This window comes from Crocodylus siamensis, chromosome 2 (genome assembly GCF_052110815.1).
Source record: "Crocodylus siamensis isolate JL-2025a chromosome 2, ASM5211081v1, whole genome shotgun sequence".
NCBI classification, from domain to species: Eukaryota; Metazoa; Chordata; order Crocodylia; family Crocodylidae; genus Crocodylus; species Crocodylus siamensis.
The window spans coordinates 11,106,397-11,120,204 of NC_143396.1; the positions used below are offsets into that span (position 1 = coordinate 11,106,397).

Here is a 13,808-nt window from a genome sequence, read left to right on the forward strand (position 1 = left end):
GCCACGAGTCCCAGCCTTAAATGCTGCACGGTGAAAACAGACCTGCCTGGTGTTTGTTTCAAATCGCTGCCTGCTGGCTCCATGCTGCGCCCCTCATTCTTGTCTGGTGAGAGACAGTCAGTAATAAATCCCTAGTGACTTTCCCTTCCCCAGTGAATACATCGTGAACCCTCCTCCTGTCCCCCCTCTGCGCTGCCCAGGCCTGGCCCCTGCTGCTTCCTCCTAGGGACGCCCCTCCACGCCCCTCATCATCCTCGCTGCCTTCTCCGCACCGTCTCTCTCCTGTTTCAGGTGTGGGGACCAGAGCTGACAGCGCTCAGCTGTGCACCTTGCTCTTTACTGCCCTGCATCATTTACTGTCGTCGGCAAACTTGGGGTCTTGTCACCCGCTCACCTGAAGACGCAGCGTAGTTATAACTTGAGCAGCCGCACGCTGGAGAAGCTTGCCTGGGTTCATTGCACTTGTAGCACTGCAAAGCTGCTCCGTTTGGGGCAAGGGTTGTGCCCTGGGAGGGCAGGGCTGCCTCGGTGGACAGATAAAGCAGGACGGGGCGTCTGTGCCCCAGGGCACAGGTGCTGCCCTTACTGGGCGCGGCTCTGTTCAACGGCCAAGGGAGGGGGCCGCAGAAATGCAGCCCAGGGTGGAGGCTGCGGTCAGGCAGTGCCCGAGATGCTGGTGCACGCACGTGCCCGGAGGCCCTGAGCGGGCGGTGGGTTGCTGGGGGGCGGGAGCAGCTTGGAGCCTGGGTCTCCACCTGGGAAAGCTGGCTCAGCTCAGCGGCTCCTGGTCCCCAGGGTCTCTCTGCAGGGTGCACCAGTCCGCGAGGCCTCCTCAATAGCACGGCACTGTGGCGGGGGTGGGACATGGGGCTGCATGGATTTTGCCCTCAGGCCTGGACAGCAAACTCAGGCGAGACATCAGGAGTCTCCATATCTTTTATTTTCCTGCATATCGTGCCTCTGAAGCCGTGCGCTCGGCCGAGCCGGGATGGCCGGCGTTTATGGTCCTGTGGCTGCTTGGCTGCTCAGCCTGTCCCCCCAACACTGTTCCTGGTCACACCAGAGCGATCGAGGTGCCTGCAGGACCCTAGTAACATCCTGCCGGGTCAGCCAGGCTCCATCACAGCCTCCCTCATCCGTCGGGTTCTTCTGCCGCCAAGCGTGGGGTCCCCAGGCGCTGCCGTGTCAGGGCACTGCCTGCCCCAGGGCCTTCTTACAGACCCACCGGTACCGCCGCGTGCAGTTGCCGTCGTTCCAGGAGTGCAGGGACTTGGACTTGAGGTGCACGCACTCCTCAGCTCCCCCCATGTTTTGGTGCCAGTTGTCGGGCTGGCCGGTGCTCCAGAACCTGGGGGCGACAGGGCACGTGTCCATGATGCCAAGGATATCATGGGGACACGTGGGGGGCACCCAGGCTGGCCTTGGAGCCTCCAGAGCGGGTGTCACCAAGCTGGGGCTCCTCAGCCAGGGGCTCTGGTGGAACGAAAAGAGCCAGGCTCGGCGTGGGGAGAAACCACCCTATTTCCCCAGGAATCTGAGAGCTTCTCTGCATCTCTGCAGCCCCTTCCCCTTGGCGCCGAGCTCCGCAGGCTGCAGCAAAGGGATTTTCCCAGGGGGAAAGCAGCAGCTCTGCAGAAAAGGACCTGGGGGGACAGGGGACAAGAAGCTGAACAGGAGCCGGCAGTGTGTCCTCGTGCCAAGAAGACAACCGGCGTCCCGGGCTGCATCGGTAGGAGCGGTGCCAGGAGATGGAGGGCAGCGATTCCTCCACTCTGTTCAGCATCTGGAGTCCGGTGTCCAGCTGTGGGCCCCCGCTACATAAAGGATGTGGACACATTGGAGAATTGGCAGTGAAAATATATGGGGGGCAGGGACACATGACTGGTGAGGAGAGGCTGGTGGAAATGGGCTGATTGAGTCTGGCGAAGAGAAGACCGAGGGGGATTGAACAGCAGCCTTCCCCTCCCTGCCGGGGGGCTGCACAGAGGATGGAGCTGGCCTGGTCTCAGTGGGGGCAGATGGCAGGAGGAGCAAAGGGCTCAAGCTGCAGCAAGGGCAGTTGAGGTTGGGTATTTGGAAGAGGAGGGTGGTGAAGCAGTGGAGCAGGCTCCCCGGAGAGGTGGTGCAGTCTCCATCCTGGGCGGTGTTGAAGCCCCGGCTAGACAAAGCCTTGGCTGGGATGATATAGCTGGGGCTGGTCCTGCTTGGAGCAGGATGTTGCACTGGAGGTGACCCCGACGTCCCGCCCAGCCCTCGCTGTCTGAGTCGATGACTTGTCCAGGCAGGAGCCGCGGATTCAGCCTGTCCAGCCTTACCCATTTGTGTACACAGAGCCGTCTGTCCAGCGCCAGTTGCCCGTCACCCCGAGATCAGCGAGGCCGATCCAGTGGTGGACCCCCTTGGTCTCCTTGACAAGGTACTCCTGCAGACAGCGCAGGGCACGGACCTCTCACTCACGTGGCCCCAGCCCCAGGACCGCAATCAGGGGCGAGCAGCTCATACAGGGAGGCAGCTGCGGTGGCTGGTGGATGCCCGTCTCGGACATGAGCCTCCGTCACATCTGCCCTGAAGTCCGTGCAGGCCCTTGGTGCCTGGGACCGAGGGCTGAAGGGAGCTCTGACACGCAGGGAAGGGGCACTGGGGAAGGCAAGCCTGGCAGGGATGCTGTACCAGAGCCAGCTTTCCAGATCTGTGCCCCATGCTTTGCATTTGGGGTCTGGAAAGCCCCAGGGCCCCAAGGCTCATCCAAGAGACCTCAGAGGGAACGGGCCGGTCTTGGGCCCTGCATCCGGCCCCCGTGACGTGCCCACACTCACCTGCTCTTCCTGGGAGAGGACGGAGCTCAGGTGTGCATGCTGGGCCACGCAGGAGCCCTCAGCCTCCCTCCACGTGTTATTTTTTTGTGAGAAGTAATAGAGATTCCCGCTGTGAAACCTCCAGCCTTGCAAAAGCCTGGTCAGGATGTCCCCTGGGGGCAAAGGCTCCTGTGAGAAGCACGAGGAAGGGTCCCGGCGTGAAGACACAGGGCTGTCTGGGGCACCGGCCGGAGCATGGGGACTCCCTCCAGCACTTTGCCTTCTCTCCCCCAGCGCAGGAGCAGGGAGCAAAACCAGTCTGGGCAGCACAGCCTGGTCCTGCTCCAGCCCAGATTTGGGCTCCCCAGAGCTGGCGGTAACAGCCCGTGGCCTCGCAGCTGCAAGGGGGACTCCAGCTCCGGCTGTAAGAGCCTCCCGTCCCCGTGGGCTGGGCGCAGAGAGGGGCATAGGACCCCCCAGGGCTTCCCCCACACCCCAGAAAACTTTATCAGGGCAAGCTCCATCTTGCTTTCACCCCTCCCCAGCACTGGTGCATCTTCACTCATGAGAGCTGCTGGTACTCACGGTGCTGGTCCTGCATCACGGCGCAGGGGGCCACCACCTCCTCCCAGAGGCCCCCTAACAGCTGAACCTCGCCCACCAGCTGCCGGCCTGGAAAGCACGGAAAGGGTTAATAAGGACCTGCTGCATGGCACAGGCGTAAACCTATTCCAGACCTGCGTGGTCAGAGCTGGCACACGAGAGGATGCCCACGCCTGGCTGGCATGTGTGCGACAGGAAGCACGGAGATACAGTGTTCCCGGCACGGCTGTCTGACCCCCCACCCATGTGCCCATTGCACTCGCTGCCACCACTGGCAGCTGTGGCTATGATCCTGTCCCAGGGGTGTATGGGCAGGGGCCGGCAGCAGGCAGGGTCCCGCGGTGCTGCTCACCCGTCTGCTCCAGGACCGACGTGTCCAAGGTGCCATTTTCCTTCCAGAAATCTTGGATGCCCTGAACCGCTTCGGCCACTCGGCGCTTCTCCCGCCGCTCCTGGAAATCTAGGGAAGACGTTGGGGCAGGCTCGGTTGGGGGGCAGCACCCAGAGGAGGAGGAGGAGAGGGTAAGGAAGTCCAAGGCCCTGCCCTTCCCCGTGCCCTAAGGCAAGACGGTGATTTCCTTAAGGCCTTACAGAGGCTGCATCGCACCCTGGACCTGCCATCTCTGTCTCATGGCCACTGTTTGCACACTCAGTCTCATGCCGTGACGCACTGCATAGTGCCTGGTAAAACCGCTGCTGTGCAAAGGGGCTGGTAGGAGCTCGACTGTAGCTTAGACCAAGGCTCAACATCCTGTGGGCCCCATGGGCCGTGTGGCAGGCCAGTAGGGGGCGCTCCTGCGTTGAGCCCCCCACCTCCCTGCGCCCGACCACCTTCCAGGTCCCGAGTGCCTCCCTGGGGCGCCTCGCGTCCGGCCGACCCCCTTCCAGGAGCACACTCGCTAGCCTGGGGTAACGTAGCTGCCACCACCCCGAGAAGGGACTCTCTCGGCCCTGTGTCCTTGGGGAAACACAGGCCTAATGCCCTACGGGTACTCGACCCGGTGCAGGCACTTGGGCACTTCCCCAAGCCGGGGGCCAAAAAGGAAAGTCTCCCTTAGTCTGCAGACCTAAAGGGTCTCTTGGGCATAACTTACACCCACCCCGCAATAAGTCTCCTACACCAGTCAAAAAGGAGAACTTTATTGATCACAGGGGTAGGGTGAAAATAGGGTACGAGATGGAGCAATATCATAGAAATCCCATAGAGTAAAACAGTCTGGCTGAGGTAGCCTTTTGATCCTACATCTGAGTTACTGCCAGCTAGATATCTATCAGATCTCGAGAAGCATCATCCCGAGGCTGGTGGAGATCCCTCTGGAGGCAGGCCGCTCCTCGCTCATAAATTATGCGGGGAGAGCCAGTTTCAGATGGTCCAGCTCCTCTCTAAGTCTGAGTCCCCGCATGGCTGCTGCCCCCTCCTCCTGGGCAGTCTTAACTTATATACCCCCGTGACCTCATTCCCCTGGGCCAGTGGAGGCCAGCTCCGGTTGGCTGTCGGCCAACCAATTTGAAATACATCACTAGTTGCCAGGCAGGCTCTAGCCCCCCAGGTAGATGCCCCTCACCCAGGTAGGTGATGCCAGTCCCGCAGGCAGAGGCAGCAGGCTCCCCGCTCCCTCAGGACTGGAGCCAGCTCAGGTGACCTAAAGAGACAGGGTAAGGGTGCGTCTCCTCTGCTGGGTCTGTCCTCATCACATTGTCACAGGGCAGAGGTTTTGGGGAGAAACAAAGGCGGCTTCCTGCCACAGGCCGCATGGCCAGGATCCACACCGTGCCACCCGCCCCATCTGCGGAGCTCCCTTCCACGCCGGCGCCTGCTGCCCAGCCCCGTCTGTGCTTCCCTCGCTGCAGGGGGATGGGATCAGTGAGGAGTGTCGGTGCCAGGACCGCGGCTGCCACACCACCAAAAAGCTGCCAAGACCTGGGCTGGGTTTCCTCCCTCACCGGTCTGAGCTCCAAGTTAACAGAACCCCTTTCACCTTCCAAGCCTCCCTAGACAAGAGGGACCCAGGGAAATTTCCACCCTGAGTATAGGGGAATTTCTAGAGACTTTCCTTTCACCCCCAAGGTTGTAACCAGACAGTCCCATGTTCACCTCTGGTCCTTGTGTGGATATCGTTACTGAAAGAGGACACAGGAAGAGATGCAGGAGATGCAGAAACAACTTGCAAGGCCAGAAGAGACCATTGGACCCTCCTTTTGTTTAGGGGGCTGAGGAATTTCATTCAGCTGGATTGATGCTTCTAGGAGCATTGATCACCCTGGGGCTTTTGGCTGGATCCTAGGATCACAGACAAGGAAGGCTGAAGGGCCCTCAGGAGGTCACATCTAGTCCAAGCCCCTGCTCAAAGCAAGACCAGCCCCAACTGCATCATCCCAGCCAGGGCTTTGTCTACCCAGGGCTTAAACACCTCCCAGGATGGAGACTGCACCACCTCCCTGGGTAACCTGCTCCACTGCTTCACCACCCTCCTCAGGAAAAAGTTTTTCCTAATATCCAACCTCACCTTCCCTTGCTGCAGCTTGAGCCCATTGCTCCTTGTCCTGTCACCTGCCCCCACTGAGACCAGCCCAGCTCCAGCCTCTTTGCAGCCCCCCGGCAGGGAGGTGACAGCTGCTGTTCAATCCCCCTCGGTCTTCTCTTCTCCAGACTCAGTCAGCCCATTTCCCTCAGCCTCTCCTCACCAGTCCTGTCCCCCAGCCATTTTCATTGCCCTCCGCTGGACTCCCTCCCATGTGTCCACATCCTTTCTGTAGTGGGGGGCCCACAGCTGGACACTGGACTCCAGATGTGGCCTTCCCCAGTGCCAAACAGAGGGAAAGAATCACTTCCCTAAGTCCATCTCCTGGCATCTGTTACAACCCCACTTCCCCAGTGACTGCTTTCTGTAGCAGGTGCTGTCTAGTTTCAGGAGTGAAGATGGGAAAAAGGCACCATGGGTTAGGGTTTGGGTCACTGGGGGGGGCCAAAACTGGACACAGGACTCCAGATGCGGCCTCGCCGTTACATTTATCATTCTTAACATGCGTGGTGTGACCTGACCTGGTAGTAATATCTTGAAATGCTATAACTCAGATCTACCTGCTAAGGCTCTGAGTGCCAGATTTGGATGCAGACAGACAAGGTTATTTGGGTAGGTGTGGTATCTTTTATTAGACCAATTATAGACTCGATGATCTCCCGAGGTCCCTTCCAGCCCTAATGTCTATGAAATCTATGAAATAGTTGGAAAAGTTGTTCTTTGCAAGCTGTTCGGTACAAACACTATTTTTCTTTCAAAATCCTTGGACAACATCGAAGAAAAGATCAACCCGCAAAAAAATCAGATGGGACACCTGACTGTGGACAATAGTCAAACCTTGACCACTATATTGACTGCTATATTCAAAGCAAGAATGAACAATGAAGTAATCAGCACTGAAGAAGGGTGTTTGTGCTTGAAGCTTGCAAAGAACAATTTTCCCAAATATTTAGTCGGTTCAATAAAAGATACTGCATTTACCCAAAGAACCTTGTCTGCCTATGTCTTTAGACCAACACGACCACAACCAACACCCCCAATACTTGGGCACTGTCATTTCAGAGTTTCCTGACACCAGAGTGCTCCAGCTTGTCCCCGACAGCTCCTTTTTATAGGGCCTTTCTATATTAGACTAATGTTAAATCAGTGGTTTCTAAATAAAAAAAGGCCCAGGGGTTCACACCCATGTCGTCTTTGCAGCTACAGCTGAACTTACAGGTGAGCGTGATGAAAACAAGGGCAGCAAGGAGGAGGAGACTCAAGACAACGAGGACAGCATGGAGGATGCAGGCTCTGCTTGGAGACGACTCCGGTGGTTTTCCTGGAAGGAGAAGAGGAAACACGTCACGCTGACGTCAACCTCCCCCCTGAATTGTGCACCCAGAACCGGCCGCAGGGTTCCAGCAGGGCCAGGTTCAGAGGTAAGATGAAAAACCTCCTCGTCCCCCGGTGTGTACAGCCACCACGTGAGCCCCTGTGACAGCAGGGTCACCCTTGCAGCTGACAGTCGAGCAGAGTGGCTCTCAACCAGGGTGCCACAGCATCCTGGGCTGCCTTGACCGCCTTTCAGGGTGCTGCAACATTAATGGGTACAAACATGGGAGTTTCACAGGAGAAACTCAGGGATTTCCAAGAGATGCATAACTGTACATTTCTGAGTTCTTTGCAATAGAAAAACTGCTCCAGTATTTTTCTGTATGCAAAAAATAAGAGAAAACAGAGCTGATATTTTCCAAGGAGGGGCTTGAATGTGTCCAGGGGTGCCTCACGTCTATCCAAAGCTGCCTTGAGTCTAAAACAGCTGAAAGCCACTGGTCTAGCAGGAGCCCCAGGTATTTCTGAGTTACAGGATGGAGACCCCTCTCTTCCACGAAGCCCTGTGCACTTTGTTCCTAGATCACAGAAATCATAGAAAAGTAGGGTTGGCAGGGACCCCGAGAAGTCACGTCTAGTCTAGCTCCCTGCCTGAGGCAGGATCAGCCCTGTCCAAACCCGCCCGGAAAAACCCCGTGTCTGACCTCTTCCTAAAACTGCCATCAACCCTAACACAACACAAGCCATCACACCCAAACCTGTCACAGGAAAAGCAAGGGGACCACAGCAAATAACATCCTGTGTGCGTGCGTGTGGTCTGTCCAAAAAAGTATTGAGACTGATGCTGTAGGAAACAAAACATTTGGGGTTTCGGCTTAATCTCCTTCGAAGCACGCTCCTTCTGCAGCCACACACTTCTCCCAACGTTTCTGCCATGGTTGGAAGCCCGTCCGATGAGCAATTTGCAGATTTGCTAAAAGCTGTGCCGTCACATTTTGTTTTATGGTTTCCACATCATAAAATCTTGTTCCTTTCAAGGTTTTCTTCAGTTGAGGGAAGAGAAAAAAGTTGCACCATATCCGAAAAGTGCCGCTGCCTCCATATTCATCTAATATGGACCCATGCAACGTTTTTCTCTTCCAGCCCCAGTGCAGCGTTGGGCTGAGCTTGAGCGCAGGGGCAGGACCCTCCAGCCAGGACCCTGCAGGGTCAGTGCCAACAGGAGCACTGGCACAGCCCTGTCCCTGTCCCCAACACTTGACACTACTGAGAAAGGCAAAAAAACCCCTGACACCTGCAGCAACACGAGAGGGAAAATTCCTTCTCAGCTGCACGTGGCAAGCAGCAAAGCCCAAAAGCTTGGAAAAAACCCCAGACTCCTTCACTGTGAGGCACCTAAGGGACAGGCCTGGGCTTTGCTTTCTTCATTCACTTGATAAAAAATGCCGAGTGGTGACAGACGGGGAGCTGATCCCTGCGGGACCGCTCTTGGTTCCCTATTCACAGCTATTGCAGAGCCCGTCCTTACTTCCTCTAACTCACGCGGGCTGGTTTTGTACCACTACCGCCTCTCAGGCCAAATGCCGAGACAAATACCTTGCCGAAGTGTCTGTGTCTCAGCCGCCAGCAAGAAGAGGCCGAAGGCAAAGCAGGGCAGCACCTTAGATGCTAACTGGCTCAAAGATGCAGAAGCGTTCGTAGGCAGGAGCCTACTCCAGCAGATGCTAGGAAAGTACCAACAGGCTTCACAGAGAAGCTCCCAGGATACCGGTTCCCCTTCTGGAGCTAGGAAATGGTCCTCTATGAGCTCGGGAAGTGTCAAGGGCAGCAAAAAAGAGTGAACCGTTCAGGTAAAATAACTGCATTTGATAAGGGATTTTTTAGTCTTGACAGCTCAAGCTAGGGCCCGGGCACCACCGTCAGCTGCTGCTCATATGCAAAATCGCGGAGACAAAGAGAGGCAAAAGAACCCAGGAAAGGTGTAAAAAGCAACCAGAGGCATCTTACCCTTCCTGAGAGATGTTTGAAGGATGGCAGGTTTGAACATATTCTCATAGATATCATCCTCTGCTCTCATCTTCAGGCTGCCCATGTCCACCCACCTGTCTAGAGAAGGTGTTTGTCTCAGAATCGCGTGCGAGCTGTGAAATGCGAACGGGAAATGAGCTCTGGCAAATCTCTGATTATGCAAACCACACGCCCTCAGGCCGTGGAGAAGAAAGTCAGCTGAGACCTTTAGAGATACCCAAGCTGGGGACAGTGAGATACCAGGAAGATGAATCATGCACCTCGTTCTCCACAAACCACATGTCCAGGCTGGCATCAGCTTTGTCTATCATGTGATCGGTTCAGTGGAAAACTACCCACCCACCACGCAGCCCCCTCCCAGCTGTGTTAGACCCGTGGTTCCCAAGCTTTGGGGGCCAGCAGACCACAGCCAACCCTCCAGCCTGCCACCTCTTGATCCAAATTTGAGGCACAAAGTGCAGGGAAAGGTAGGGGATCTGCATTCGCATCTCCAGGCCTCATGGACAAGAGCTGGGGACACCTATACTAAGGCCCTGATGGACAGCAAAGGAAAGGTCTCTGCTGAGGTGGTCAGCGTTAGGAACTGGGCAATTCCAGCCTTGAAAAAACAAAATAATAGCCAGGTGGGTGTGGACAGGAAGGGGAAGAAATGATTCGCATGAGCAGAGCTGAGGGGCACACATGTCACTCCACTTGCATGGCATCACTTTCACTTCTCCTCTCCTGGCGTGTGAGCACCGGGGGCATGTGAATGGGAACTGGCCGAGGAGCTGGCCCAGCCGCTCCGGTTATTTATGACCCCGGGACATCCTGGAGTCTTTGAATAGCGCAAGCGGCGTTCCAACATTTAAACAGAGCACGTGGCTAGACCCAGAGACCTGGGGGAGGGTTGGGAGGGTTGACCTGACACGTCCCACAAACATCTCAGGGGAGCAGATGCAAAACACGATCGGTTAGAGGTTTAAAGGATGGCGGCATAATGAATGCCAGGCACTTTGGCCACATGGAAAATGGGTTTGAATCAACCTACCTGAGAGGCATCTGTTGGGAGATACCAAGGCTGTCCAACAAGGGAAGCCATACAGCCCCTCTGCTGCTACGGGGCAATTAGAGCTGCGCCGTGTTCTGACTTGCGCCTCATCTCTGTGCCAAAAGCAACGCAGCATGGATCCAAGAGATCAAATGCCAGCTAACTGATAGATAGCAGGAAATAACTGCATGCAGGGCAATCATAGAGACATGAGGCTGGAAGGGACCTGTGGAGGTCACATCTAGTGCAAGCCCTGCCAGAGGTAGGACCAGCCCTGTCTAAACCAGCCCAGACAAATCCACAGTCCTTTTATAAAATTATCCTCAGCCCTGACACAGCACCAGACAAAACCACCAAATGTGCCACAGGGAAAGCAGCGGGGCTGCGCTAGCCAACATCCTGCTTCTGTAAGGCTGTACGACCCAGGAGGACGCACCTCAAGACGAGCCCTCCGCTGCTCGGCGGCAGGCGGTCACCTCCCGTGCCAGGGCCGCTCGAGACACGGCAGCACCAGTTCCTCCAGTCCGGCCGGAGAGCAGGTACGGGGCCCTGGCAGCCCTGGAGGAGGAGGACGGAGGACGACACCGGGGAGGAGGCAACTCCACGCTCCCCGCGTCCCGTGCAGGCTGAAGGAGGCAAGAAGGCCAGGAGGAAGAAGCGTCGCGTGATCGTCATCAGTGACTCCATCCTGAGAGGTACGGAGGGCCCCATCCGTCGCCAGGACCCCTCGGCACGCGAGGTCCACTGCCTGCCTGGTGCGGTTAGCCCTGCCAGCCATGACCTCGCATTGTCGGCCCATGTTCATCTTGGAGTCAATAATGACTCCAAGATCCCTTTCTGCCTCCATGCTCTCAAGAAAGGAGTTTCCCATCTTATAAGTGTGCTGCTGGTTACTACTGCCCACGTGCAGCACCCTGCACTTGTCAGTGTTGAAGCGCATCCTGTTTTTGCTAGCCCACCGCTGCAACCTATCCAGGTCTTGCTGCAGTCTTTCTCTCCCCACTAGCGTGCTCACCTCACCCCAGATTTTGGTATCATCAGCGAATTTAAACAGGTTGCTTTTCACCCCGTCGTCTAAATCGCTGATGAAGAAATTGAACAGCGCAGGCTTTGTGACCGGTGTAGGAAACTTTTTGAGGTATTAAAGAGTGGGTAAATTATGCCTAAGAGGCCCCTTAGATCTGCGGACTAAGGGAGACTTTCCTTTTTGGCCCCCAACTTGGGGAAGTGCCCAAGTGCCTGTACCGGGTCGAGTACCCGTAGGACATTAGGCCTGTGTTTCCCCAAGGACACAGGGCCGAGAGAGTCCCTTCTCGGGGTGGTGGCGGCTACGTTACCCCAGGCTAGCGAGTGTGCTCCAGGAAAGGGGTCGGCCAGACGCGAGGCGTCCCAGGGAGGCACTTGGAGCCTGGCAGGGGGTCGGGCACAGGGGGGTGGGTGGCTCAACGCAGGAGCGCCCCCTACTGGCCCGCCACATATGGTGGGAGAGGTGGGATCTGAATACCCTGCTGTATTAGAGGCATAATTCTGGAAGAGGAATAGAGTCACTGAAATCTCTTGAGCAAACAATTTCTCAAATTTCTAATTTGGCATCGGGTTGACTGGATGCACAGGTAAGCGACAAGGGCCAGGGCAATGCTGTGATTAGGGGGTCAGTACACACATCCACAGGAGGCCTCAAATGCCTCTACACAAATGCTCATAGTATGGGGAACAAGCAGGAGGAACTCACCCTCCTGCTGGCTGACACCAGCCCGGACATAGTGGGGATTACTGAAATGTGGTGGGACCCAACGCATGACAGGGCGGTGAATGTCAAGGGCTATCGGCTGTACAGGAGGGACAGGATAGGAAGGAAAGGTGGAGGCGTGGTGCTCTACATTAACGAAGAATACAGATCCTCATCAATTAGCAAAGAATTAGAGGAAGGGCACTCTGAAGTGCTCTGGGTTAGGATACAAGGGAGTCAAGGGGAAAGAGACTTAACAGTGGGGGTCTACTACAGACCCCCCAACCAGGGGGAAGAGCTCGATCAGGAATGCTTCAGTCAGCTCACAGAGGTGGTGAAGTCAAAGGATGTGGCAGTCATGGGGGACCTGAACTTCCCGGACATCTGCTGGGAAGAGCAGTCAGCCGGGTCTGACCGCTCACGTAGGTTCCCAGCCCAAACACAGGCCCTCCATCTAACCTAGGAGGTGCCCAGCCCCACCGGGGAGACGCCTTGCTGGACCTGGTGCGGGCCAGGGGTGACGACCTGGTGCGGGGGCTGCAGGTGCTCGACCACCTGGGCGACAGCGATCATCGCCTGCTGGGATTCACCATCCAGCGCAAGGTGGCAAAGGCCGGCAGCAAGGCAGCGGCCCTAGATTTCAGGAGGGCGACTTCACCGAGCTAAGGAGGATAGTCGGGGAAGCGCTGAGGTCCCGGGGGGGAGGGGAGCCGGGTGTCCAAGGAGAGTGGTCGCTCCTTAAGGAGACGATCCTCCAAGCCGTAAGGAAGGTAATCCCAGCACGGATCAAAGGGAGCAGGAGAGCACACGAGCCTCCGTGGCTCACCAAAAGCATCCGGGAATGTCTCCTGGCTAAAAGGGGGGCGCACCCCCGATGGCAGGGAGGGGCCGTCCCCAGGGAGGACTACACTGCGGTTGCTCGGGGCTGCGGGGGGGGCAGGGAGGCCGACGCGGAGATGGGACTGGGACTAGCAACCTGGATCAAGGACAACAAGAGTCCTTTTTTAAATACATAGGGGGCAAAAAAAGGTACCAGGTAATGTGGGGCCCCTGCAAGACACGCTAGGAAATGTGGTCGTCACACCAGACAACAAAGCTAACACATTTAATGATTTCTTTGCCTCCATTTTCCTAAGTGGGGACTGGAACAGTCACTCCCGCACCGGGCCCCCTCAGGCCCCCGGGGAGGCGCGCCCAGGCCCAGGGGCAGGGAGGATCTAGTCCGGGAGCGTCTGGTGGGACTGGACAGATCAGCAGGTCCGGATGCTTTCCACCCCCGAGCGCTGAGGGAATCGGCTGCGGTCATTGCGGGACCCCGGCACGGCTGTACGAGCACTCGTGGGGCTCTGGTGAGGTACCAGAGGACTGGAAGAGGGCCAATGTGGTTCCCATCTTCAAAAAGGGGAGGAAGGAGGACCCGGGAAACTACAGGCCCATTAGTCTTACCTCGATCCTAGGCAAGCTGTTTGAGAAAACTATGCTGGCACTCATCCAGGAGGGGCCAGCAGGGGACTGCATGCTTAGGGGCAACCAGCACGGGTTCATCAGTGGCAGGTCCTGTCAGACCAACCTGGTGGCCTTTTACGATCAGATCACCAGATCGTTAGACGCAGGGTAGCAGTGGACATCGTCTTCCTGGACTTTCGGGAGGCCTTCGACACTGTCTCTCACCCCGTCCTCATTAAGAAACTGGGGGCTGTGGTGTCGACACCCACACAGTCAGATGGGCCGCACCCAGAGGGTGGTAGTGGATGGGTCTTTCTCAACCTGGAGGGGTGTGGGCAGTG

The 13,808-nt window shown here is 56.9% G+C and overlaps 1 protein-coding gene across 2 annotated transcripts; it reads right to left on the reverse strand.

Moving 5' to 3' along the window:
- Positions 1 to 931: 931 nt before the first annotated feature.
- Positions 932 to 9,440, reverse strand: LOC149869884 (C-type lectin domain family 4 member F-like). 2 transcript variants are annotated; one of them, XM_090035301.1, is made up of 7 exons: positions 9,242 to 9,440; positions 7,137 to 7,241; positions 3,751 to 3,858; positions 3,381 to 3,467; positions 2,817 to 2,968; positions 2,316 to 2,422; positions 932 to 1,348 (listed from the first exon to the last, which is right to left on the reverse strand). In XM_090035301.1, the coding sequence occupies exons 1-7, from the start codon at positions 9,324 to 9,326 to the stop codon at positions 1,186 to 1,188; spliced, it is 807 nt and encodes a 268-aa protein (XP_089891427.1). In that variant the 5' UTR covers positions 9,327 to 9,440; the 3' UTR covers positions 932 to 1,185. The 2 variants fall into 2 exon arrangements, with proteins under 2 accessions (XP_089891427.1, XP_089891428.1); XM_090035302.1 differs by having other exon boundaries at positions 1,207 to 2,422.
- Between the last annotated feature and the right edge of the window lie 4,368 nt (positions 9,441 to 13,808).

Coding starts and splice junctions, on each gene's coding strand:
- LOC149869884 (XM_090035301.1), bottom strand. CDS start 9,326: ATGGGCAGCCTGAAGATGAGAGCAGAGGATGATATCTATGAGAATATG. Junction 7,242..9,241: donor TCAAACATCTCTCAGGAAGG/GTAAGATGCCTC, acceptor TTCTCCTTCCAG/GAAAACCACCGGAGTCGTCT. Junction 3,859..7,136: donor TGTTTTCATCACGCTCACCT/GTAAGTTCAGCT, acceptor CGTCTTCCCTAG/ATTTCCAGGAGCGGCGGGAG.